General features: G+C 41.5%; 1 protein-coding gene across 1 annotated transcript in view; it reads right to left on the bottom strand.

Moving 5' to 3' along the window:
* Positions 1-1,795: 1,795 nt before the first annotated feature.
* Positions 1,796-27,358, bottom strand: part of LOC126195179 (conserved oligomeric Golgi complex subunit 8) — a 42,780-nt gene continuing 17,217 nt past the window's right edge. The window contains exons 5-9 of the mRNA XM_049933691.1: positions 26,392-26,605; positions 4,544-4,707; positions 4,179-4,460; positions 3,755-4,099; positions 1,796-2,724 (exon numbers count right to left, since the gene is read on the bottom strand). Coding sequence (XP_049789648.1) covers positions 2,473-2,724; positions 3,755-4,099; positions 4,179-4,460; positions 4,544-4,707; positions 26,392-26,605 — 1,257 coding nt within the window. The 3' untranslated portion in view covers positions 1,796-2,472. The remainder of the gene's footprint in view (positions 2,725-3,754; positions 4,100-4,178; positions 4,461-4,543; positions 4,708-26,391; positions 26,606-27,358) is intronic.

Below are 27,358 nucleotides of genomic sequence, written 5' to 3'. Positions count from 1 at the left end.
TCCCAAACACAAAACAAGAGACAGGGAATGAGGCACCTGAATCCTTCAAGAGGCAAGACACACTTCTTGATGGGTCATGGACTATATGCCATCTACTGGCATTGAATTGGGCAAAGAGAAATCTCCAAATGTGCCTGCGGAGAAGACAGCACACCAGAACATTCTGTCATTATATGTTGATGTTACTGATATCAATCTGCAGCAACTGAATTGTCATAGAAGACTCAATGTCAGGGAAATACTGAATGGCAGAATTTGGGCAATATAGCTGACACTATTTCAAGAATAGATTGGATAACATGCCAGCTTATAAATCAACACCTATTTGCTGCTGATGGAAGATCAAGAAGCAACACAGTGAATACAACTGAGGTCAACAGAGGCAGCAGATGTACTGCAGACAGCACATGCACAGTGATCATTACTATAACACTGCAGCCAACGGTAGTCTCTCCCCACCCAAGGAACTAGGACTTGGATCATGTGGGCCAGCATGTGGCTGCACTTCTCCTGGTATATCTATATGGCTCTGAAACATTTACAATAAGAGAAACAGATGAACAAAAACTGTTAGTCTTTGGGAGAAACATATTAAGGAAAATATTTGGCCCCAAAATGGACACCGCATCACAGGAATGGAGGATGTACAAAACCAATAACTGGCAAACCTATACTCACAATCTGATATTGTCTGAAGGATGAAGAAAAGAAGACTGATGTGAGCAGGACAACTAATTAGGATGGAAAATGAGAAACTATCACAAGTAGCATTCTCAGGATCCATGGAGGACACAAAGGCCCAAGGAAGGCCATGGGCAAGTTAAAGGATGAAATCAACAGGGATACAGAGACGAAGGGCACGAGAAAAGGAGAATGGGCCACTAAAGCCAGGAACAGAAATGACTGGTGGAGGAATGCATGTGTTCTCTGAGGCCAAAGCAACAGTTAAGAAGAAGAAGAAGAAGAAGAATCCAGTTCCATGTTGGGTCAAAAATAGTCTGCAGTAGTTACTTTTCTTACATGTCAGTTGAAAGACAGGGAAAAATGTAATATGATTTTGCTACAAGGAAAACAGGTAGTGGGGAGATACTCCTACCTCTTCTCATAAACATCACAGCCTTGATATACATTATGTTTTTCTTGTGCTCTGTACCAGGTCTTAAAGTAAAAAGTCAGAAAGTAATAAAACAGGGCAGAGTCAAATGAGAGAATACAAAAATTACTAAGTAGTTCAGTTTATAAGTTCAGTAGTAATGTTTTGTTTTATGTCTTGTGCTGCATATATATGAGGGATAAAGACTTAGAATTTCCACAGTAATGAACTGAATTACATACAAATCCTTACCTTTCCAGAATTAAAGATATATGTGATAAAGGCAAGATAAATTTCATCTCTCAATAATAATGCTGTAACAATCAGTATCAGTGCATCTGATGAGAAGCAATATTGAGGTAAGATTTTTTTAGTCTGTTGAGTGTCACTGTTTAGCTGCACATTCATATGACTGTGCTAACATTATGTGATGATTTTACATTTAAAAAAAAAAAAAAAAAAAAAAAAAAAAAAAAAAAAAAAAAAAAATGAGAAGAAGAAGAAGAAAGAAAAAAAAAACTGTAGTAACATTCTGTATTAAAGTATAGAAAGGCTCTATCATGCCCAGTTATTCCAAAATTCAATTTGATTTATCACTGGAAGGAGAACTAAATCATTTTGCCGTCAAGAAATATATTTTCTTAATATTAACTTCCAGTGGAATGTCAGCAATAAATTGTTATGAACTTATGCTACTGATTTACAGTCATCAATCTGATGTTGTGCACATACATTTGTCTCTACTGCAGTAATTCTACGTGGCAAAATCACAGTAACATGAGAGGAAAAGAAATAAATACAAGGCAATCTGGAAAGCAACATGTTTTTTGTTTTTGTTTGAATCCATACAACAATATTCTGACAAGTTTTAGTTTTGCAAATCAGGAACACATGTAGATACTAAATATGTATCCTCAATAAATAAAGTCTTAGGCAACATGTCAAATGTATTATCTGTACAATGCACAAAGAGCTGGTGAGTGAAATAGGGTAGGAGACTGATTTCAAGGCCCCCCCCCCCTCACTCTCTCACACTTTCTTTTGTTTTCTTTCTTTGGCCACAGGTCAGCCTTCGATTGCATCCATATCTTCTTTTTCCTGCAGACATATCTTAGTAATAACTACTTATGTAAGTTTCTACAGAGGACATAATTTATCAGCCTACATTGTAAACTACTCTTTGTTTAATAGCACCATGACTTAATTACGACTTTGCTAATGCATCTCATAATTGTAAATGTTTATTTTCATGTACTTATATCTCCCTTCCATTCCTTGTATTTGATATGTCGCACAGAATAGCATATGGATACTGTATTATACTCTGGTAAAGAAAACAGTTTGTGTCCGTATACATTGACTCAAACAACGTGAGTCTGCTAAGTCTTCTTTTCATCATCATTTTGTTGTATAGAACCGGTGGTTTCTTGAGTCATGTCAGTCGGTGTAGTATCTGGCACTGAACTCGAATCATCATCTTGGGTTTCTGTACTTTTCTCTATAACGTTTTCAGTTTCTTCTGAACCTGCTGTGGTAAGAAGTTTCTGAGTAACTGATGTTGAACTCACTCGCAAAGGCAAAAGGTGTCGGATGGGTTCCACAACTGCCATTCGATCTAGGAATGTCAGTCCCTGAAAAATAAAGTCAAGAAATATTGTACATGTGAGCAGCAATTTCAACCCACATGGAGATATGTGTCAAAAGCTAATCTTGCCAGTAATGATATGAAACTAAGAAATCCTAGGAGCCCAGCATAAACAGAGCTTGCTTTGAAGTGTGATCATAGTACTTCTAAGGGCATAACCAGAGTTAGTTAGTTAGTTAGTTGAGTGAGTGAGCAAGCTCCCTCTAGAACCATGGACGTTGCTCCCGATGTCTTAATGAATGTCCCATCATCCTGACCCTTCTTCTTGTCAGTACTTCCCATATGTTCCTTTCTTCACAAATTCTGCAGAGAACCTCCTCATGGCAAATACACAATACAGTTTTTGTGACCTGTGCCACATGACTGTCCATTCACAACATCAGATATAACAAACAATCGTGTAAACTAAAATATAAAAGAAATTATTTTACTACAAGATTGGGAACAATGTTACCAAGTACATTAATGTAGCAAATGCACAAATCCGGCAAGATAAAGTAGTTGAAAGTAAATAAATAAATAAAAGACTGTCTAAGGAGCAGGGCTATAGAAGATAGGTGAACAAGGAAGATACCAGATGTAGACTGCTGCAGACAAAGAAAGCTATCTTCAAGAAATGATCTCTACCGTGGTCAAATATCAAAATGGAACAGAGGAGGTCATGAGTGTGGTTATAGTGAATGGTTTAGTATGGGTACGAAGTATGTACCACTGTAATCAAAAGAAACTGGAAGTTACTGAAGTGTCTGTGCTACAGTTAGAATAGTAGTGGGCAGAGAGGAAGATGGGGAAAGTGCTAGTGTCAGACAAAACACACAAACTTTGAAACATAACATAGAGTACATCAGGTCTAGTATGTACATAGAGATGAAAAGATCAGCATAAAACAGGAAGAAACAGAGAAAAACATCTGGTCAGTCAAAAGATATATTGTTATAAAAAAATTAAATACATTTCTAATATGATTTTACAGAAGCAATAAATAATCTAATAGAGCATTATATAAGCACACTCACCTCTTTTTGTATTTGCTGCACTGATACACCCAAATGTGTTGCCAATGTTGCTGGTGGAAATATTGCATGCAGGCACCTCTGTAAATGAGGAAACAAGTCCTCAGTCAGACAACAACAAAATCTGCTGAATGTCTCTCTTTCAGCGGGAAGTAGCGTTCCTTGTTCCTGCTTGTGATATCCAAGAATGGTCTTGACCGCACTACCAAGAGACTCTTGCAGGCATTTTGTAATGCTATTTGCAACAGCAATAGGTGCACACAATCTTAATTCATTTAGTGCAGACAGCAGACCATTACAGTATTCAGCAAGGGGATAAAATTCTATCAGACTTTCTGGTGGATGATCCTGCAAATAAATTTAGATTCACTCATATGTTTCTAAATAGCACAGATTCTTATATCGACAATGCCTATGTCATTATTACCTGTTTTCCTGTGGTAGGAGATGGAGAAGTTCTTACATTTGATGGTGTTTTAGAAACTGTAAAAGACTCCATGTCCTGTTCAAATTTTTTATTTGCTTTACGAACTGCCTTCTCAAAATTCTGTGTGACTGTTTTAATAAAAACGGGTGCTAGCAGACCCCTGAAATCTGCACCAACTCTGCTGAATGATAATCCAAAATACATACACTGACCCAGAACAGAGTCTAAAGAAGTATTGGCACGATCCACGTCCCTCTCTAGGGTGTTCAAAAAATTGTGAATCTACAAAAAATCAAATATATTTTTATATATTGTTAGTTTTATTGAAAAGTTAAAATTTATGATGTAAGGAGTGACGTACTCACCTTCTCTGTTATCCAAGAATAAAAAATAGAAGTTTCATTTACATTTTGGTCTCTCGGAGATGGAAGAATAGGTTCTTCATCACTGAATATAGCTCTGAACTGTGTTACAATGTTAAAAAGGTGTATTCTTGTAAGCTCAATGGTTTTATTCAAATGCTGACTTGCTATAAAAACAAAACATAAATATTGGTATTATTTAAAAGGGGGATAAGGAACCTAACATGGAAATATTTCCGAAGTGGGAACTTAATAAATGAGCACACAACTAGGAAAATTGAAAGACTTCTCTGTAGTTGTATACATGTGGCTGTACAATTTGTTTCAGACTCTGGTTCCATACCACATTTTTTTAAAACCTTCACAGCTTCCAATTGTCGCCATCAATACTAGAACTAAAATCTCATGGGAATGATTCCAGTGACGCAATTTGGAAGGTCACTAGCTGTTACAGGATTTCTAGATTTGTAATATAGCTGTTCCTTTTATGAAGTTGACATCTGGAGTAGAAAAAAAAATCACAGTTGGGAATGCATTTGTAGGCACAGACTTAAAAACTGAACACTGGCAGGCCAGATAGTGACATATTGCTTCCTAACATTGCAAGTTCACTTGGAAAGCATGTGTCATTTTAAGAGATCTGATGTAACACAACCAACTTTTTCAGCAAGAATGCCTGCAAAACTCTTTTATAAATCATAAGTACTCTCTTGGGATCACCTAACTATTATATAGCAGTGGCATCAGTTTACAGACCATTATAAAGATGTTGCCAAAAATATTATTACAAGAGAAAACACTTGGTCCCCAACCAGGAATTAGTGTCCAACTGCCTGAGCAAGAATAATGATGTACCTTTGCAGACACAATAGTGTTTTGTATTTTTTACTGCTCTCTGTGTCCAGTCACCAACAACATGCACATGTGACTTCTTTAATGCATGGTAGTGGCAATGACCAATCACAGCAATGTTTCACATCACATCCAGCTATCTGGAGAAATTTGTCAAAGAGGGAGCAAGATACTAAAGCTGCCAGTTTTGAAATAACTGGTTAAGTGAAACTGAAAATTTGTAGTGCTCCAAGCACTAATTTTGATGGGAAGTATATAAGACCAACTGTATCTCAATTGGTAATAATCACTTAGTACATTTACGGGATATTCCTTTGATATCTAAACGTTATGCATATTTAAATAGTGTATGCACTTATGGTATTATCAAAGTGAATATGGACATTAACTTTTTTTATTCGACAATTTGAAATGATATCCTCAAATCATTACACCCAGGATAAACAAAGAGTTATGAAATGTAGGTAGAAAATGTACACAGAAATTATTATATTCCAGTGATATAAGGATGACACTAAAATTTAAAACATAAAAATACTGGTAGTTATAGAAAATCCCTTTCTTCAATAAAAATGACCACCCCAATATGCCAGTTTCATTTTCCTAAAAGTGGAGAAAAAATCTACTTACTCTTTTTTGATGACATCTATAGCACTTTGTTTGCCCATTGCTTATAAATTTTTGTTTTAATGGATTTACTTCATTAATTTATTGCTTTTTACTTTTAATGTCCATGAGCATAATCAACATCAAATAAAAGGTGTTCTGCACCCTACATTTTTGGGTTGGTTGGTGCAAGTAATGATCAACAGCGTTAAGAAGTCTATGGATACCAGTGACTATATGCTGGCTCCTATTTCTATTGTACAAGAGGTGGGATTCTTCCTATATATCAGTCAGATGACCTGAAAATGGTGTAATGTAATGCTTGTAGCTCAAATAAAATGAAACTGCAAATTTAGATGGTGGAGGATGTTTTGATTTGACATTTTATATTGAACAAAGACAGTTTTCATCTCTTCCATTGGTCACATTACTGTGTAGACTGCACTTGGTGCTATGTTGCATCCAAATAGTTTTAGAAGTTCTCCCTGTAGAGGACAACTTTTTAACCTTGAAATTTCATCGTTCTCCTCCCCCCCCCCCCCCCCCCTCTTCTACCGTATACACTTTAAATGGTTTTATTAATCAAGACATTAAGAAGTTGCAATTGTGAAGTAAGTTGTCCCAGAATAACAGCAAGCTCTGTATTTCCCATCTCAATTTCTCTTTCACAGAATTTTTCAAATGACTACTAAACTGATCTAGAGCACTGTTCCTTCTCTCCCACACTCCGTTAAACCATAATTTCATACCAGCATCGTCCCTCCATCCCTTGTCATGTACATGAACACCACCACCTAGCAGTATTTCAAAAGGTTTTGGCATTGTTTGGCACTTGAAAATGATCAATGGATTAAGTTTAGTACCATAAGAATAACATGAAAAGACAACAGTGTAGTGCATTTTTTCATGTCCACTTGCTTTATAGTTACAATATTATGAAAAGGAAAGTTGTCACTCACCATACAGCAGAGAAGCTGAGTAATAGATAGGCACAACAAAAAGGCTGTTCCAAATAAAGCTTTCAGCCCATTAGGCCTTCGTCAAAAATATACCACAACCACACACACACACACACACACACACACACACACACACACACACACACACACACTCACTCACTCAAGCACAACTCACACACACATGACTGCAGTCTAAGGCAACTGTAGCCACATTGTGTGGCTGTGCCTACCTGTGACTTGGTGTCTCCACTATATGGTGAGTGGCAACTTTCCTTTTCTTAATATTGTTACATTCCAACCTGGATTTTCCATTGTTTGCTTTATAGTTACAGTTTTAGCACCTTTCATGGCAGCTGTTCTGTAACTCGGCTTATCAAATGCCAGAGGATTTTTGTCCATATTTGCTATTTGGCTTAGTTTCACACTGGTTTTCATTCAACGTTGAATAAATAAGTGATTGAAAGATAATATTTTCTCTTCACACTCTTGTGGGATTTTCTGAGATATTTTGGTTTTGGTTCACATGTTAAGTCCAAGATGCTTCATGAACCTGTAGCACCAACCAACTCCATCCTTATACCCTATTAAGTTCCACTGGTTGGTTGGTTGGTTGGTTGGTTTGAGGTATAAAGAAACCAAACTACACGGTCACAGTCCCTTCTTCCTGACACAAACAAGGCTCAAGGTGAAACACCACCCAAAGTATGTTTGGGAAAGTAAAAGGAGGAAAAGGAATGCGGAACCACACCTAAAAAGAAAAAAAAAAAAAAAATAGAATGAACAAAAAACAGGGAAAATGTACACCACAAGAAAAAGTATGTCCACCCCAAAAGAAAAGGCAAGATGAACACACAAAGGGAAAAGATGACCTCCAGGACAAACAAACACAAAGAAAGGGTGACAGAGAGTTAAAATGGAAGGAGGGTGGAGGCCCCGGAGAGAAGGCCAAACACCTGCCTTTAGATGGTATGATAAAAACTCCCCTCATGAATAAAATGTAAAACTAAATCTGCTGTTGAGGCATTGCCGCCAAACACCGAAGGTATGGTGCTGGGAAGGTTAAAAGTCTGCCGCAGAGCAGCTAAAATTGGGCAGTCCAGCAAGATGTGGACGACAGTCATAGGTGTGCCACAGTGACACCGAGGTGGGTCCTCGCGACGGAGGATGTAATCATGTGTTAGCCACGTATGGCCAATGCAGAGCCGGCAGAGAACCTCAGAGTCCTTGCAAGAGGCTCGCATGGAAGACTTCCACACATGTGTAGTCTCCTTAATGACACGCAGTTTGTTGTACGTACTGAGGTTATGCCATTCTGTCTCCCAAAGCTGAAAAACCTTGCGGTGTAATAATGAATGCAGGTCAGTTATGCGGATGCTGATCTCCAGAAGCGGTTTCTGCTTGGCCTGTTTGGCCAGCCAGTTGGCTAGTTCATTTCCTGGAATACCAATGTGACCTGGGACCCAGACAAACATCACTAAATGACTGGACTGTTCCAGGGCATATGTGGACTCCTGGATGGTCGCGACCAAAGGATGGCAAGGGTAGCACTCGTTGATAGCTTGGAGACTACTCAAGGAATCAGTACAGAGAAAAACGACTCCCCAGGGCATGAGCGGGTGTGCTCAAGAGCACAAGATATAGCCACCAACTCTGCAGTGAAAACACTGCAGCCATCTGGCAAGGAGTGCTGCTCAATATGCCCTCTGTGAACACAGGCAAAGCCATGACCATCAGCCATTGAGCCATCGGTGTAAACCACTTCAGTGCCCCGGGACATGACAGGAATCGAGAGGAAGTGACAGCAGAGAGCTGCGGGAGTAACTGAGTCCTTAGGCCCATGCGAGAGGTCCAGATGAAGCTGTGGCCTAGGTATACACCACGGAGGTGTACGTGGATGGACCCAGAGGGGAGATGATAAAGGAAAGGACTCTAGTTCACACAGTAGGGATCGGGTACGAACTATGATTGTAAGCCCTGACCTGGGCTGCTGATGTAGGAGATGGACCGCCGTGGGTGGGAAAAGGAGATGGTAATTCAGATGCTCAGGTGAACTACAAATGTGTGAAACACAACTGACGAGCAGTTGAGCACGGCTAACTTTCAATGGATGGACTCCGGCCTCCATCAGGACGCTGGTCACCGGACACGTCCTAAAAGCTCTCGTTGCTAGTCGAACACCACAGTGGTGCACTGGGTCGAATAAAAGCAACAATGAGGGCACCACCGAACCATAAAACAGACTCCCATAGTCAAGGTGGGATTGAACAAAGGTGCTGTAGAGCAGCAGCAGTGTAGAAAAATCTGCACATCAGTTGGTGTCGTTTAGGCAGTGGAGGGCATTGAGGTGCTGCCAGCACTTCCATTTAAGCTGACAAAGGTGAGGAAGTCAGATCAATTGGGCATCAAAAACCAGTCCTAAGAATCGATATGGCTCCACGACAATGAGTGGATCATCTTTAAGGTAAAGTTCTGGTTCCGGATGAACGGCACAATGCCGACAGAAGTGCATGACACACGACTTTGTGGCTGAATACTGGAAGGCATGGGCTAGAGCCCATGACTGTGCCTTGTGGATGGCTCCCTGTAGGCTCCGCTCAGCAACACTAGTATTGGAGGAGCAGTACGAAATGCAAAAGTCGTCTGCATACAGAGAAGATGAGAGGGATGCTGTAGGGCACAGCTGCTCCTAAGCTGTTAACAGAGATACACTCAATAGAGCCCTGCAGGACCGCATTCTCCTGGATATGGGTGGAACTATGAGAGGCACCAACTTGGTCACGGAAAGTATGGAGCGACAGGAAATTTTGGATATAAACTGGGAAAGGGGCCCACAGACCCCACTCATATAAAGTGGCAAGGATATGAAGTCGCCAGGTTGTGTCATACGCTTTCCATAAATCAAAAAAGACAGCAACCAGGTGATGGCATCTGGAAAAGGCTGTTCGGATGGCAGACTCGAGGGACACAAGATTATCAGTGGTAGAGCAATCCTGGTGGAAACTGCCCTGGCATGGAGCCAGCAGGCCACATGACTCCAGGACCAAACCCAATTGCCGACACACCATATGTTTTACAGCTGACAAAGAATGTTGGTGAGGCTGATATGGGCTGATATATATCCACATCAAGCAGGTTTTGAGCACTAGAATGATGGTGCTCTCCTGCCATTTTGATAGAAAGACGCAATTGCACCAGATCCGGTTGAAGATGACGAGGAGATGTCGCTTTTTGTCTGATGGGAGATGATTAATCAACTGACTGTGGTTCCGATCTGGCCCAGGAGCTGTGTTGGGGTGAAGTGCAAGGGTGCTGAGGAGCTCCCACTCTGTAAATGGGGAGTTATAGGATTCACAGTGGTGTGTAGTGAACAAGAGGACCTTTCCTTTCAACCAACATTTGATGGTGCAAAAGGCTGGGGGGGTAATTCTCCAACACGGAGGCTCGGGAATTGTGTTTTTGTCAGTAGATAACATTCCTTTTATGTTAACGCTAGGGACACCTGTTGGGGGGGGGGGGGGTCTGGTACCCAAAAACACATCTGATCTTTGTCCAGACTTGGGAAGGTGACGTATGGAACCCAATGGTCGAGACGTACCTCTCCCAACATCCCAGTTTCCATCTTTTTATAAGCTGGCGAATGTGGGCACAGAGCCATTTAAAAGCAATTAGGTGCTCCAGGGAATGGTGCCACTTATGTTGCTGAAGAGTCCGCCTACACTCTTTAACAGCCTCAGCAATTTCCGCCTACCACCAAGGTACTGTCTTTTGCCGGGGGCACACTAAGGAACAAGGATTGTGTTTTCTGCCGCAGAAATGACTGTCCTGGTGACTCGCTCAACCATCACATCGATGTTACTGTGTGGGAAAGATTCAACGGTGATGGCAGAGGTGAAAGCTTCCTAGTCTGCATTGTTTAAAGCCCATCTGGGTAGGCGTCCATGGGCATGAGGAAGTAGTCACTACCACACAAGTCATTGTGGGCTCTCCAGTGGAGAGATGGGAGAAGACCTGGGCTGCAAAGTGATAAATCAATGGCTGCGTAAGTACCATGAGCCACACTAAAATACAGGGCTATTACAAATGATTGAAGCGATTTCATAAATTCACTGTAGCTCCATTCATTGACATACGGTCACGACACACTACAGATACGTAGAAAAACTCATAAAGTTTTGTTCGGCTGAAGCCGCACTTCAGGTTTCTGCCGCCAGAGCGCTCGAGAGCGCAGTGAGACAAAATGGCGACAGGAGCCGAGAAAGCGTATGTCGTGCTTGAAATGCACTCACATCAGTCAGTCATAACAGTGCAACGACACTTCAGGACGAAGTTCAACAAAGATCCACCAACTGCTAACTCCATTCGGCGATGGTATGCACAGTTTAAAGCTTCTGGATGCCTCTGTAAGGGGAAATCAACGGGTCGGCCTGCAGTGAGCGAAGAAACGGTTGAACGCGTGCGGGCAAGTTTCACGCGTAGCCCGCGGAAGTCGACGAATAATGCAAGCAGGGAGCTAAATGTACCACGGCTGACGGTTTGGAAAATCTTACGGAAAAGGCTAAAGCAGAAGCCTTACGGTTTACAATAGCTACAAGCCCTGACACCCGATGACAAAGTCAAACGCTTTGAATTTTAGCGCGGTTGCAACAGCTCATGGAAGAGGATGCGTTCAGTGCGAAACTTGTTTTCAGTGATGAAGCAACATCTTTTCTTAATGGTCAAGTGAACAGACACAATGTGCGAATCTGGGCGGTAGAGAATCCTCACGCATTCGTGCAGCAAATTCGCAATTCACCAAAAGTTAATGTATTTTGTGCAATCTCACGTTTTAAAGTTTACGGCCCCTTTTTCTTCTGCGAAAAAAACGTTACAGGCCACGTTTATCTAGACATGCTGGAAAATTGGCTCATGCCACAACTGGAGACCGACAGTGCGGACTTCATCTTTCAACAGGATGGTGCTCCACCGCACTTCCATCATGATGTTCGGCATTTCTTAAACAGGAGATTGGAAAACCGATGGATCGGTCGTGGTGGAGATCATGATCAGCAATTCATGTCATGGCCTCCACGCTCTCCCGACTTAACCCCATGCGATTTCTTTCTGTGGGCTTATGTGAAAGATTCAGTGTTTAAACCTCCTCTACCAAGAAACGTGCCAGAACTGTGAGCTCGCATCAACTATGCTTTCGAACTCATTGATGGGGACATGCTGCGCCGAGTGTGGGAGGAACTTGATTATCGGCTTGATGTCTGCCGGATCACTAAAGGGGCACATATCGAACATTTGTGAATGCCTAAAAAATCTTTTTGAGTTTTTGTATGTGTGTGCAAAGCATTGTGAAAATATCTCAAATAATAAAGTTATTGTAGAGCTGTGAAATCGCTTCAGTCATTTGTAATAACCCTGTATGTGGGGGCTCCAGTATTTAGGAGGCAGAGGTTGAGCTGAGACAGTAAATTTTTGACATCTGTACCTCGGCCAGTAAGCATGGCACCACCACACAAGGGGTTATTGGTGCTAAAATCTCCCAAAAGTAGGAAAGGTTTAGGGAGTTGATGAATCAGTGCAGCCAGTACTTCACGAGTACTGCACCATCTGGAGGAAGATATATGTTGCAGACAGTTATTTCTTGCGTTGTCCTTATCCTGACAGCAACAGCTTCAAGAGGAGTTTGATGGGGCACAGGTTCACTACATAGCGAGTTCAAGACATAGACGCAAACTCCACCTGACACACTATTATATTCGCTGTTGTTTTTATATCATCCCCTATAGCCGAAAAGGGCAGGGGTCTGCAGAAAGCAGGTGTAAGGCTTAACAGAATTTGCTGTAGCTCAGCGAGGTGGTGGAAGAAACTGCAGCAATTCCACTGAAGGATGACATTATCATGAGGCTGGGAAGGCATGAAATGCTCAATGAGGCAGTTTACACCTCTGGGTCGCCTGCTGCCACCGATTAAGTACCTGTGCGATTAAGATGCATTGTCTCTGGGGGCACAGTGAGATCTAGGTCCTCAGCAGATGCCAGAATTTCCACTTCACTCTCAGATGCAGAGCTCTTAGGTAGCGATGGCATGGATGCCACCGCAATGTCTTGGTTCTTGGGGGTCTTTTTCTTTTTTGATTTCTCTCAATGCTCCTTAGGCTGGGAGGGCTTTACTGATTCAGTCTCATGGACTGAGGAGGACTGTGAAGCCCTACGACCAGCTGCCTGTGGGTGCTTCAGCCACTGGCAGGTGTTTGCTTTGCCACTGGTAGGAACCTGGGATGAGAGTGATCCAAGGGACCCCTTCCTAGTGAGAGGAGCCAAAGAAGACTTATGCTTATCCAACTGGGAAGTGGGGACTGATGTCCGCGATGGTTGGGGGAGTGTCACTCCTGAAGTGGATGGTGCAGGAGTGACAAGGATAGAAGTGCCCCCACCATCAAGGGGCCAGGTGGAGTCTTGCAGCTCTGAGAGCCAACTATCCACTGCAGAACTGAAGGTGCAAGACCCATTGTCTTAGCAGCACGTAAGTGGATGTCATACACAAAGGATCTTAAATTTCCTCTTAGCCTAATTGTAGATCTGTCGGTCCAGGGTCTTGTACTCCATGATTTTCCTTTCTTTCTGTAGAATCCTGCAGTCCGGCGAGCAAGGGGAATGGTGCTCTCCTAAGTTGACATAGATGGGAGGCGGGGCACATGGAGTATTGGGATGTGAAGGGCATCCACAATCTCAACAGCTGACACTGGAAGTACAGGTGGAAGACATATGACCGAAATTCCAGTACTTAAAGCACCGCATCAGGGGAGGGATATATGGTTTCACATCACAGTGGTATACCATCACCTTGACCTTTTCAGGTAATGTGTCACCCTTGGAGGCCAAGATGGAGGCACCGGTGACAACGTGATTATCCCTCGGACCCCGATGGATGCACCGGACGAAATGAACACCTCGTTGCTCTAAGTTGGTGCGCAGCTCATCTTCAGACTGCAAAAGAAGGTCCCTGTGGAATATAATACCATGGATCATATTTAAGCTCTTATGAGTTGTGATGGAAACAGAAACATACCCAAGCTTGTCACAGGTGAGTAATGCCCGTGACTGGGCAGAGCATGCTATTTTTATCAAGACTGACCCAGATTGCATTTTGGACAATCCCTCCACTTCCCCACACTTGTCCTCTAAATGCTCCACAAAAAACTGACACTTCATTGACATGAAAGATTCTCCATCAGCTCTCATACATATGAGGTACTGGGGCGAATAAGGTTCGCTGCCAACCTTAGCCTGGCAATCCTCCCATGGTGTGGCCAAGGAGGGGAATGATTGGGAGTCGTACTTCTTTGCATTAAAGTTAGGCCTCGACTGCTTAGAGACTGCTGCTGTTGGACCACCAGCAAGAGATGATGTACTACACTTCATGGCATGACATCCACTCTGATGCCACCCACTCCGACCAGGGGCCCTTCCCAAGGGTGCCACCCGGCCTCAACAAAGCAAAGCACCTGGCACGATGGCCATTGCCGGGAGTCCCGATGCATTAGGGAGATGGGCATCTACTCCTTGGCATACGTGGGGAGTTAACGGTGCAGGCATCAGCAGAGCGACCCTGTGTAGTCGGGGTTACAACCAATAGGGTGCATGGGGGTCCCACCAGAAAGGACTGGCTACCTTGCTGGACATAAAGTGCAAAGAAGTCCATGATCAGCATCAGTGCAGAAGAAGATACCACACATTGGATGGAGGAAATGGCACCTGACCCAACAACTGGAGAATGAGCAGAACTGCAAATCCACGACAATAAAGTGGGCTAAAGATCTCGGTGCATGATGGACACAATGCACCGTGTAAGGCGCCCTTCCCCAACTGACTCGCTCTTCAGAAAAATTTGGAAGAATGGAGGTCAAACCCCACAGGTGGCCATCACATAAAGGCTGAAACAAGTGAGACTCCTTTTAGTCACCTCTTACGACAGGCAGGAATACCTCGGGCCTATTCTAAGCCCAGAACCTGCAGGGGGATAAGTTCCACAATAGAGCTAGCATTAGGGTGTGTGTTTGAATCATTTTTGTGTTGATTCCAATGCCATTTTGACAGTGTCCTTGAATCCATTTCAATGCATCACCTTCCAGATTTGGCCATTTTGCATTCAGTCCTCTATCTGCACATTCAGTCTTCCTCATTTTTTTCAGTTATTCTTTACTAGCCTGCCAATCATGAATGGTTTTTTTCTGTTGGTGGAGGGCCAAAATGCTGCTCAGCTGCTCTGTTTCCATGTTCTTCCGCATATACTTTTACTTTCAATTTATGGCCTGCATCGTATGAATACCTTTTATTTTTTTATGATTACGAAACTAGCTACTAACAAAAATATTGTACTGTTATCAATAACACAAATCACTTTCAGTTCAAGTTCACTGGCACTGTAGACTACAATGACACACAGGCTAGGCAGCATTCTGTGTTTGTGATGGTGGGGCAGGAGGGAGACAGTGCTAGCAAGCCTGGGAATCCCCGCAACTCTTGTTCATTGCACTGGTGCACTGCTGCTGCCAGTTGAATCCAGTGTTGCAAGATAGAGATTGGTTTCCTGTGGCATTGAATATACGGCCATTTTTAAGACTGGCAGAAATTTTAAATCAAACACTGGACATTTTTATATTAATTTAGTATAAAATGAAACTGAATTTTGTAGGCAGTTTTTCAAAGAAAACAGTCTGTCTTATAGTCCGTAAAATATGGTATATATTGTATATCATCTGTCTTACCCCATAGGTTTTTCCTACTTTTCTCAGAGTTTCAAATGCCTTGTACCATTTTACCTATGGAACACTTTCTAGAGGTCAAAAAATCTATAAAGGGTGATCAAAGAGAAATGAGCCGGACGCATAATTACAGAAACCAGAACCTGTATGTTAGAAGTATTGACCCTGTCTGTTGAGACACTTGTCCCACTGTGACACAAGGCAGTGAATGACTGTCTCATAAAATTCCCAGGGCTGTGATGTTAATCAGTCCCGCATGTACAGCTGGACATCGTCATCCAAGGTGAATCATTTGCCCCTATGCTGACATTCTTCTATGACCAAGATGGCCCTCTTCTGATTCACTTCCTGCAGCACGGGACAACGGTGAATGGCCAGCGTTACTCGCAAATCTTGACCACCCTCCATCAAGCGATCAAATCAAAACAATGAGGCAATCTCACCCGTGGGGTCATTCTGCTCCACGATAATGCAAAGCTTCATACGGCCAACACAGTAACAGCACTCCTGCAGATATTCAAATGGTTCACGGTTACCCTCCATACAGTCTGGACCTCTCTCCCTGTGATTACGCCATTTTTGGCCCCCTTAAAAAGGATCTGAGGGGCAGACTAAACCAGAGGTTGTACAGAGTTTCAGGGACAGCATATGGGAACAATTGACAGGAATGGGGGAAAGAAATACAGTAGAAGACGAATGGGTAGCTCTGAGGGATGAAGTAGTGAAGGCAGCAGAGGATCAAGTAGGTAAAAAGACGAGGGCTAGTAGAAATCCTTGGGTAACAGAAGAAATATTGAATTTAATTGATGAAAGGAGAAAATATAAAAATGCAGTAAATGAAGCAGGCAAAAAGGAATACAAATGTCTCAAAAATGAGATTGACAGGAAGTGCAAAACGGATAAGCAGGCATGGCTAGAGAACAAATGTAAGGATGTAGAGGCTTATCTCACTAGGGGTAAGATGGATACAGCCTACAGGAAAATTTAAAGAGACCTTTGGAGAAAAGAGAGCCACTTGTATGAATATCAAGAGCTCAGATGGAAACCCAGTTCTAAGCAAAGAGGGGAAAGCAGAAAGGTAGAAGGAGTATATAGAGGGTCTATACAAGGGCGATGTACTTGAGGACAATATTATGGAAATGGAAGAGGATGTAGATGAAGATGAAATGGGAGATACGATACTGCGTGAAGAGTTTGACAGAGCACTGAAAGACCTGAGTCGAAACAAGGCCCCGGGAGTAGACAACATTCCATTAGAACTACTGACGGCCTTGGGAGAGCCAGTCCTGACAAAACTCTACCATCTGGTGAGCAAGATGTACGAGACAGGCGAAATACCCTCAGACTTCAAGAAGAATATAATACAATAAGTTTAATAAGTCACAGCTGCAAAACACTAACGCGAATTATTTACAGACAAATGAAAAAACTGGTAGAAGCCGACCTCGGGGAAGATCAGTTTGGATTCCGTAGAAATGTTGGAACACGTGATGCAATACTGACCTTACAACTTATCTTAGAAGAAAGATTAAGGAAAGGCAAACCTACATTTCTAGCATTTGTAGACTTCGAGAAAGCTTTTGACAATGTTAACTGGAATACTCTCTTTCAAATTCTAAAGGTGGCAGGGGTAAAATACAGGGAGCGAAAGGCTATTTATAATTTGTACAGAAACCAGATGGCAGTTATAAGAGTCAAGGGGCATGAAAGGGAAGCAGTGGTCGGGAAGGGAGTGAGACAGGGTTGTAGCCTCTCCCTGATGTTATTCAATCTGTATATTGAGCAAGCAGTAAAGGAAACAAAAGAAAAGTTCGGAGTAGGCATTAAAATCCATGGAGAAGAAAAAAAACTTTGAGGTTCGCCCATGACATTGTAATTCTGTCAGAGACAGCAAAGGACTTGGAAGAACAGTTGAACGGAATGGACAGTGTCTTGAAAGGATGATATAAGATGAACATCAACAAAAGCAAAATGAGGATAATGGAATGTAGTCGAATTAAGTCAAGTGATGCTGAGGGAATTAGACTAGGAAATGAGACACTTAAAGTGGTAAAGGAGTTTTGCTATTTGGGGAGCAAAATAACTGAAGATGGTCGAAGTAGAGAGGACATAAACTGTAGACTGGCAATGGCAAGGAAAGCGTTTCTGAAGAAGAGAAATTTGTTAACATCAAGTATAGATTTAAGTGTCCGGAAGTCGTTTCTGAAAGTATTTGTATCGAGTGTAGCCACGTATGGAAGTGAAACATGGACAATAAATAGTTTGGACAAGAAGAGAATAGAAGCTTTCGAAATGCGGTGCTACAGAAGAATGTTGAAGATTAGGTGGGTAGATCACGTAACTAATGATGAGGTACTGAAAAGGATTGGGGAGAAGAGAAGTTTGTGGCACAACTTGACTAGAAGAAGGGATCGGTTGGTAGGACATGTTTTGAGGCATCAAGGGATCACAAATTTAGCACTGGAGGGCAGCGTGGAGGGTAAAAATCGTAGAGGGAGACCAAGAGATGAATACACTAAGCAGATTCAGAAGGATGTAGGTTGCAGTAGGTACTGGGAGACCAAGAGATGAATACACTAAGCAGATTCAGAAGGATGTAGGTTGCAGTAGGTACTGGGAGATGAAGGAGCTTGCACAGGATACGTAGATTAGCATGGAGAGTTGCATCAAACCAGTCTCAGGACTGAAAACCACAACAACAACATGGAATATTTATTCTGTCGCTCAAGGTTTCTTCACAGATACCTTCCTTATACCCATGTTTGTCTGTTCAAAATCTGTGATTGGCATTTTTAGAGGCATCCAGTCCTCTTCAACTGAACTGCCAACTGTGATATCCATTACTGAAGTATCTACAGCCTTACTGAATTTAAATAATCTCATCATTCCTCAGTACTTCAACATCATATTTCTTTCTAAACTGTTTCCCTAGATGAATCAGTCCGTTCTTCATCTTCATTAAATTGGGATATGCTCCTGGGTATGCCTTAAACTCTAGAATATTTCCAAAGTCTCTTTTCTGGTGATGATGTAATCCAGCTGGAATCGCACATATTCCCCGGCCTATTCCAAGTATATCTCTTCCTCTTGTGCTATTTGAACAGTGTATTTCCTATTATTAACTGAACTTTATTGAAGAACTAAATAGTCTTTCTTCTGCCTTATATCATTCCATAGTGCTGTCTTCTATTCCTTCCACTAAAACCACATTCTAATCCCCAATGATTATTAGATTATCATCTCCCTTGACGTACTGAACTACCCATTCAATAGCCTCATATATTTTATCTTTTGCTTCAGGTTCTGCTTGTGCTACTGACACGTATACCTATTGTATTGTTGTTGCTTTAGTTTGCAGTCAATTCTGCGGTAAACAACACTCTCACTGAACTGCTCACAGTAACTCACTCTCTGCCCTAGCTTCCTAGTCATAACAGATACTACTACAGTTATACCATATTCTGCTGCTGTTGATATTACCCTATATTTGTCTGAGCACAAATCTTTACCTTCTTTCCATTTCACTTCTCTGACCTCCAATATATGTAGACTGAACTTTTCCATTTCCCTTTTCAGGTGATGTAGCTTCCCCACCTCATTCAGACTTCTGACACTCCATGCTCTGACTCATAGAATGTTTTACTTTTGTTAGTTACTTAAATTTTTTCTCGTGATTACCTCTGCTTTGGCAGTCCCATCCCAGAATACGCATGAGAGACTAATCCAAAATCTTTTGCCAACAGAGAGATCATCACAACACTTTTTCAATTACAGGCCTGATATCCTGTGGACCACATTATATGTCTTGAATGCAATGGTTCCCATTGCTATCTGCATTCTCATGTTGCTGATCTTTGTTGGTTCTTTTGTCTTTTAGGGACAGCTTCCCGCCCCAAGGACAAGAGCATGCCTCAAACTTCTGTCTGCTCTTCTGCCCTCTTTAACACTTTGGAGACCAACCACTTAGAAGAATCTTGGGTCTACAAAACTGACCATTTATGCCACTATTTGAAGCATTACCAACATTACCATTCAATAGCCTCATTAATTAATTAATGTACCTTCAAGAGTAATACATATTAAAAAGCATCAAGCTTCATGATTTACTTCCTACATTTACTTTAGTTCTTTGCTAGAGCAGAAATTTTAAAATAATGATGACAGAAAGTACAATTACCCTCCCATTAAAAAAGTGCAAGGTGAACTACTTAGCAATTTATTCCTCTTAAGTTTCCAAAATTTCTCGCTCACTGAACAAACATGATCGTATTTGAAACAGAATTACATCAAACTGCGAAACCTAATGAGCACACACACGAAATTATGTCAATGTGACCATTTTGGCTCAGCCATTCATGACTGCAGGTATTATGCTTGCTAATGTTTCTTTCAAAATAATTCTAGACATTGAGAACAAAAGGCAGCACCCAAGGGGCAGGCCGCAAGATGCCTATACATTGTTGTCTTAGGAAATGACTCCCACCTTTGAGCAATATATGGCTCGCATGTCATGATATTGTGGCCCAACCTATACTCAGGCACGGTCATTTTATCACAAAGTTGGTCTCCAAAGTATTAAAAAGTTGTTGGCAGAATGAGGATGCTCTTTATACCGTAAGTCTTCAGCTGCCATTGCTGATCATTTTTATTCAAAATTTAAGCAGTGACTGGGTTTGACACCAGGAAATTTAGATTACCAGTTAAAGACACTACCCCTAGACCACAGAGAGCAGTACCACAGTTGACATACAACACAGGGGTGAGCACTGGTTGATGGAGGCCACTAGTCCATTGATGGCTAAGAACAAGAGTGTAATACTGAGCATGAAGCCTAGTGGGACGATTATCTCTGGGACCCTCGGGAACCTGAGTGATGTACCAAATTTAGCCCAAAACAACTATCAGTATAAAATCTCCCTGAATGAAAATCAATAGGGAAAAGGAGAAAAAACAACACTGCAACGAGATGTTGGCATTTAGAGAATGCCTGTTGAATTGCTGTTTCTAAACTAATTACCTGGTTGCTTGTGGATCATCTTACCTGGAAACCACTCTCACAGGGGGACAAAAGGCCCCGTGATTTGAAATCCTAGCATAATCGTCAGGCTACCAGCTTTCCAAGTAGTTTGCCTAGCACCTAGCAAATGCTGCAGCTAATCGGTTGGTAACTGTCGATTAAGCTGGGTTTTTTCCTTGGTTTAAGGATTAGGAAAATGATACTATCTTTCCACTGTGAAGGGGTCTGCCCCCAGTAGCTGAGTGGTCAGTGCGACAGAATGTCAATCCTGAGGGCCTGGGTGCAATCCCGGCTGGGTTGGAGATTTCCTCTGCTCAGGGACTGGGTGTTGTGTTGTTCCTAATCATCATCATTTCATTCCCATCGACACGCAAGTCGTCAAAGTGGCATCAAATCGAAAGACTTGCACCCAACGAATGGTCTACCCGATGGGAAGCCCTAGTCACACGACATTTACTGTGAAGGGGAAACACCTGCTAGCCAAACATGGTGGAAGACCCTGAGTGGATGGAGTCTTTGAATAACATTCAGATGTTGGACTGTCTGATTATTAATTGAATTAGGGCCTGTGGCTGTATCGTGTGGCAAGTCAAGAGCATGAACCAATTCCCAGTCAGTGAAATGTTCACTATATAATATAATTCAATGTGGTTGGGGAGGGGAGTAAAGCATCTTCTAACCAAACTGTATGCTTATGGAATATCATCTCAGTTGTGCGACTGGATTCATGATTTCCTGTCAGAAAGGTCACAGTTTGTAGTAATACACAGAAAGTCACTGAGTAAAACAGAAGTACTATCCGGTGTTCCCCAAGGAAGTGTTATAGGCCCTCTACTGTTCCTGATCTATGACATAGGAGGCAATCTGAGTAGCCCCCTTAGATTGTTTGCAGATGATGCTGTCATTTACCATCTTGTAAGGTCATCAGATGACCAAACCGAATTGCAAAACGATTAAGATACGATATCTGTACGGTGTGAAAAGTGGCAATTGACCCTGAATAAAGAAAAGTGTGAAGTGATTCACATTAGTACTAAAAGAAATCCGCTAAATTTTGCTTATGTGTTAAGTCACACAAACCTGAAGGCTGTAAATTCAACTAAATACTTAGGGATTACAATTACAAATAACCTAAATTGGAACGATCACATTGACAGTGTTATGGGTAGAGCAAACCAAAGACTGTGATTCATTGGCAGAACACTTAAAAGGTGCAACAGGTCAACTAAAGATGCTGCTTACAACATGCTTGTCTGCCCTTTTCTGGAGTCCTGCTGTATGGTGTGGGATCCGCATCAGGTTGGACTGACAGATGACATCAAAAAAGTTCAAAGAAGGGCAGCTCATTTTGTATTATCACGAAATAGGGGAGGCAGTGCCATAGACATGATATGTGAATTGGAGTGGCAATCATTAAAACAAAGGTGTTTTTTATTGCAACAGAATCTTCTCATGAAATTTGAATCACCAGTTTTCACCTCCGATTGTGGAAACATTCTGTTGGCACCAACCTACATAGGAGGAAATGATCATCACGATAAAATAAGAGAAATCAGGGCTCACACAGAAAAATTTAAGTGCTCGTTTTTCTCTAGCACCGTTTGAGAGTGGAACAGTAGAGAGACAGCTTGAAGATGATTCATTGAACCCTATGCCAGGCACTTCTTGTGAATAACAGAGTAATCATGTAGATGTAGAAAGGGCATTGGGAAGTCTTCAATCTGTCTTTTATGCATACGAAAGGTAGCTAGGTAAGAATGTGATACTAATGCTGTCACAAAGTGAGTCATGAGGTGTTCCACAAGAACCAGTGCATTCTTAGAAATATCTCCAAGAAGGACGAGACCTGCAACAGTTATCGATCTCTGCTGACCCAGTACACTGCAGAACCGTGGCCCACACCTGGGATGAAGAGGCATACACTCCCGAGGAGGAGGCTTATTGTTCCCACTATTCCTTCTTACTGCATTTAATAAGCTTGCAAACCTTTGCACAGAGCTGCTTAAAAGTGATGAGGATGGTCTGTCTAGGATATCACTTGAGTTGTTGCAGGGCCTTCTGATGATCCTGAATGGCTGTTGTAATGTCTTTGGTCCACTACGGCATTGGTCTGCGGTGACAGACACACGTAGAAAGGGGAATATCTGTTCCAGTGGTGCAGGTGGTTATACTGGACATGTCTCCCACAAATTTGTTGATGCAATCTGACAGAGGGGGGACGAAAGTGATGGCAGAGGCATACAACTGCAAGTTGGCTCTTTGAAGAGCCCAAACTACTAATTGGTCTGCTGGGCAATAACAGAATCACCAGAGAGTAATAACTGCCACAAAAAACATGATGCAGCAAAGCCATGAGACTAGAAGAAGAAATTGTAAGGTGTATCTAAAAACAAAGATGATGTGACTTACCAAATGAAAGTGCTGGCAGGTCGACAGACACACAAACGAACACAAACATACACACAAAATTCAAGCTTTCGCAACAAACTGTTGCCTCATCAGGAAAGAGGGAAGGAGAGGGAAAGACGAAAGGATGTGGGTTTTAAGGGAGAGGGTAAGGAGTCATTTAAAGTTTAAATATGTCTGCTTGTGTCTGTATACGTGTGGATGGATATGTGTATGTGTGCGAGTGTATACCTGCCCTTTTTCCCCCTAAGGTAAGTCTTTCCGCTCCCGGGATTGGAATGACTCCTTACCCTCTCCCTTAAAACCCACATCCTTTCGTCTTTCCCTCTCCTTCCCTCTTTCCTGATGAGGCAACAGTTTGTTGCGAAAGCTTGAATTTTGTGTGTATGTTTGTGTTCGTTTGTGTGTCTGTCGACCTGCCAGCACTTTCATTTGGTAAGTCACATCATCTTTGTTTTTAGATATATTTTTCCTACGTGGAATGTTTCCCTCTATTATAACCATATCATTAAATTGTAAGGTGTCATAGACAGCACCCAAACAAGTAAGCAAACCATCATCGAGGAAACACAAATCAAGATTGCAAGGAAGACTGTCATGTTTCTTAGAGAGCAGCGCAGACAGCAAAATAAGAGGAAATTAGTTTTTGTTGTTCTGGCAGGTGACAGAAAATATCCATTGAATCATCATGTTAAGGGTATCCTGGTCAGGTGTCACTGGCTGGTGTTTCATCTCTGGTCCTCAGATTTCCAGATGAGTGTTCCCGGAAAAGAGCCATCATTGGTAGAATGCAGAGAAGGAAGCTGCTTGTCCTGATAGGTGTGGAGAGTTGATTTTCCTAAAGATGATGCTGCCCAAACCACAAGCAGCATGTGCCTGTTTTTCACATAATCAAATTTACTCGAGCACCTACTGGGTGTCGAGGGAGGAAAAATGCGAATTACTGCCAACAAACTAGTCACAGCAGTGGGATAAGTCAATATCATGCTGACAGGAGATAAATTATCACACTTCTTTTGGGGCTTCAAAATGACAAGAGGCCTTCAATTCTAGGATTTCTTGTTCCTTAATTAGGGTAGCACACTTCAGGGATCCGAGAGGGTGGCTGCAACTGATAAAGACAGGTTGTGGCTCATGTGGTGAATTTTCATGAACTGGCTGACCAATTTATTCAAAAACTGGGTTTTACATACACTGGAAGATATATGCTTGAAGCATTGGCATCTACATTGGGGTTGAGAAATACGAATTCACATCACAGCAGTAAAAAATGACTCTGATTTTTTATGGAAGCCAATCGCCCTCAAAAATGGATACCTTGCTTCTCCTAGTGTTTGTGCCTGTAGCTTTAAGTCTTCGTGAAATATTAAACTATGTACCATGTTTAGGCTGCTATTGCGACAGGGACATAACTATGTGTTTTTACATGAGAGTAATCTCCAGGACTGGATAGGATTCCTTGTTTTAATTAAGATGGAACTACTTCATAATTTAATATGTAAAGACGTATCTCCAAATATGTTTTCAATATTCTCCACATTGACCAAGTAGAGATAAAAGACACTTTCTCTGTCTGGGTGCAAACTGGGAACAGAGGGTAGTAAGTCTCTGCAACCCACTTGGTTTTGCTTTCTTCTCGAAGATGTGGCCATGAAGGTACAGTTCTCAGGGTTGCGACAATCTCCCCTGAAGAATTCTGGTATGGCTGCAGACATTGTTGGAGCTTTAAGACCACCGGCTAACAAGAGATCTTTTCAAGGTGCCAAATATCCACCACGATGGCACTTGCTCCGAATGAGGGCTCTCCCCATGAGTGCCAGCCGGTCAGAGCAATGGCCACTTGGCTTAACCCTAGCAATACCAAGACATTTTCCATAACATGCATTATGAATGGGGAGGGGGGGGGGGGGTACTTTATGCTAACCTTAAAAAAGATAAAAAATGTGTTAATTTTTACTGACTTATATTAACAACATGTTTTTAAAGAAGTACTGATGTGTCAGTAAAGTCCAGAACCTGAGTAGACAAGCCACACTCTTAGCAATATCAATACATTTTCAGTAAAGTGTGATACCAAGGTTTATGACCACAAAAAGGCAAATTTCATTCCTTTTTGTTTACTTCTACTTACAATATCCTTTTTAAAGAGTTTCTATTGTGTAAATAAATGGTCAACCAAAAAATATTAAATAACATTCATTGCGGAAAGTGACATCTACTACTTAAGACTTAAATTTTTGGTTTTGTTTCATTGAAAAATTTAAAAATTTATGGAGTGGCAAAAGAATTCAGTAAAACAAAACACATTTTTTCAAAATTTTAGAGTGTAAAGTAACTGAATAGATTACAGTATTTTCAAAAGGTGGGTTTAAAATATGAGGGTTAACAACTGTTGGCCGGAGTGCCAGTGCCTCCAAATAGACAGACACCTACATCTCAGCATGTACTGGTACATAACAGCTTCGGCATTAATAGTGCATTCCTGCATAGCCAAATGGTTAGCACCATACAGGTACCTAGTAACCACCCCTCATGGACTGGCTACATGCTGAGTGTTCGGTGACCTTCCCCTTATGGCCCACACTTCTGCAATTTTGAAAAGGTGGAAGTCAAACTCAGGTATGGGATTGAACAAAAGTTAACCAAAATAAACAGTGCAAAATAAAGAAAAAATGTGGGGAAAGCTACAGTCGATAGCCTATGACCAAGCTAGACTGTTAGCAGGGTACCTATCCTAAGTGCGGAAGTAAGATAGCAGTAGAGGAAAGGAAGAAGTACTGCTGTAATTTGGGGCTCCACGCTCTCCAACACATACTCACAGAACGAGTTGTGAGCCCACTGTGTGAGAGAAATGACTATGAATTGCTGTTTAATAGCACATTTTCTTTGAGTGAGATGATGAAGTGATTCAAGAACAAAGCACTTCCTTTATCAGTATGCATTTTTAGTGAGAAATTACATGAAATGCGAATAATTTTATATATTATTATGCAATTTTGAAAACTGAGTGAAACCAATAATTGAACATTAAGTGGATCCAGGAAAGATTTCTGATTAAGGTTTAGCTTCAGAGAAGATACTCGTGTTGTAAGTACATTACTCCTTTTTATATAATATGATGTTATTAAAGGACAGTACGCCCAAAAGTGGACTTGTATCAAAACAGTTTAAGGAACATAACACATGCAAAATTGCTTTCCCATATCTTTACTATTTAAGTAAAAAGTGAATATTCTATGACTATTTCCTCGAAAATTACCATCATCTTTAGGTATGGAAGCAAGTAATCCTTGGAGCCATGAATCTCTTGCCTGCAGGAATTTCAACCTGAGTTCTGCTTCAGAAAAGATACCCATTCTTCGTAGGTAGCCAACCACAGCCAGACATCGTGGCAGTTGAAGGTCAGTACGCAACTGTGCAAGAAGTTGATGCAGCATAGCCAACCAGGCAGCTTCAACTTCCTTCACAATGCCCTATAAAACAGAGAGCAAATGGAGTGCATATTATTGAAATGGAATACCTGTGTGTGTGTGTGTGTGTGTGTGTGTGTGTGTGTGTGTGTGTATTGATATACAGTAATCTGTGGAGGAATTTTCTTTCAAACCCCAACTAGTAATCACCCTCTGCTGATGCACACTACTTGTATTGGTGATTAGTGATTTAGCTTGATACAGGTAGTTATATTCTGTGATGGATTTTTCACCAGTTCACAATGAAATTTGCTGTGAATTTTCTGGTGTATTGAGACTGCAAACACTTTTATACATAATCTTTAATTTACTTAACAGTTCATAGTAATGAATACACTTCTATTGTTATAAAACTGGAAAAGTAAATACCAGATTGAGTCGCTAAAAGAAGAACAAGTAGTTGTCCATTAAACAGGATTACATTCAGAACAGATGGATCACAATAATTAGAGATAAAGGTTATTTTAGTTCCTGTATTAATCAACACTCTTTCAGAAAGGCAAAGAATGATAAAATTTTCACAGTGCCTTTTTCCCATTTGTCATGTCATGTAAGAAGTGTACCATATTAACTGAGGAAGTGTAGAAATAAGTGATAGGCTGTCAAGGTCTAAAATGTGAGAATAATAAAACTATTTAGTGAGAGAGACCATGGTACAGACAGACAGAGGAGAAGAAAGAAAGCATGATTATGACGAAGATGATAAAATCATAAAAAAAAAAAACATAACAGAGCAAGAACAAGAAAGTGGGGCGG

This window comes from Schistocerca nitens, chromosome 7 (assembly GCF_023898315.1).
Source record: "Schistocerca nitens isolate TAMUIC-IGC-003100 chromosome 7, iqSchNite1.1, whole genome shotgun sequence".
Classification (NCBI taxonomy): Eukaryota; Metazoa; Arthropoda; class Insecta; order Orthoptera; family Acrididae; genus Schistocerca; species Schistocerca nitens.
This window is presented reverse-complemented; position numbering and strand designations above follow the sequence as displayed.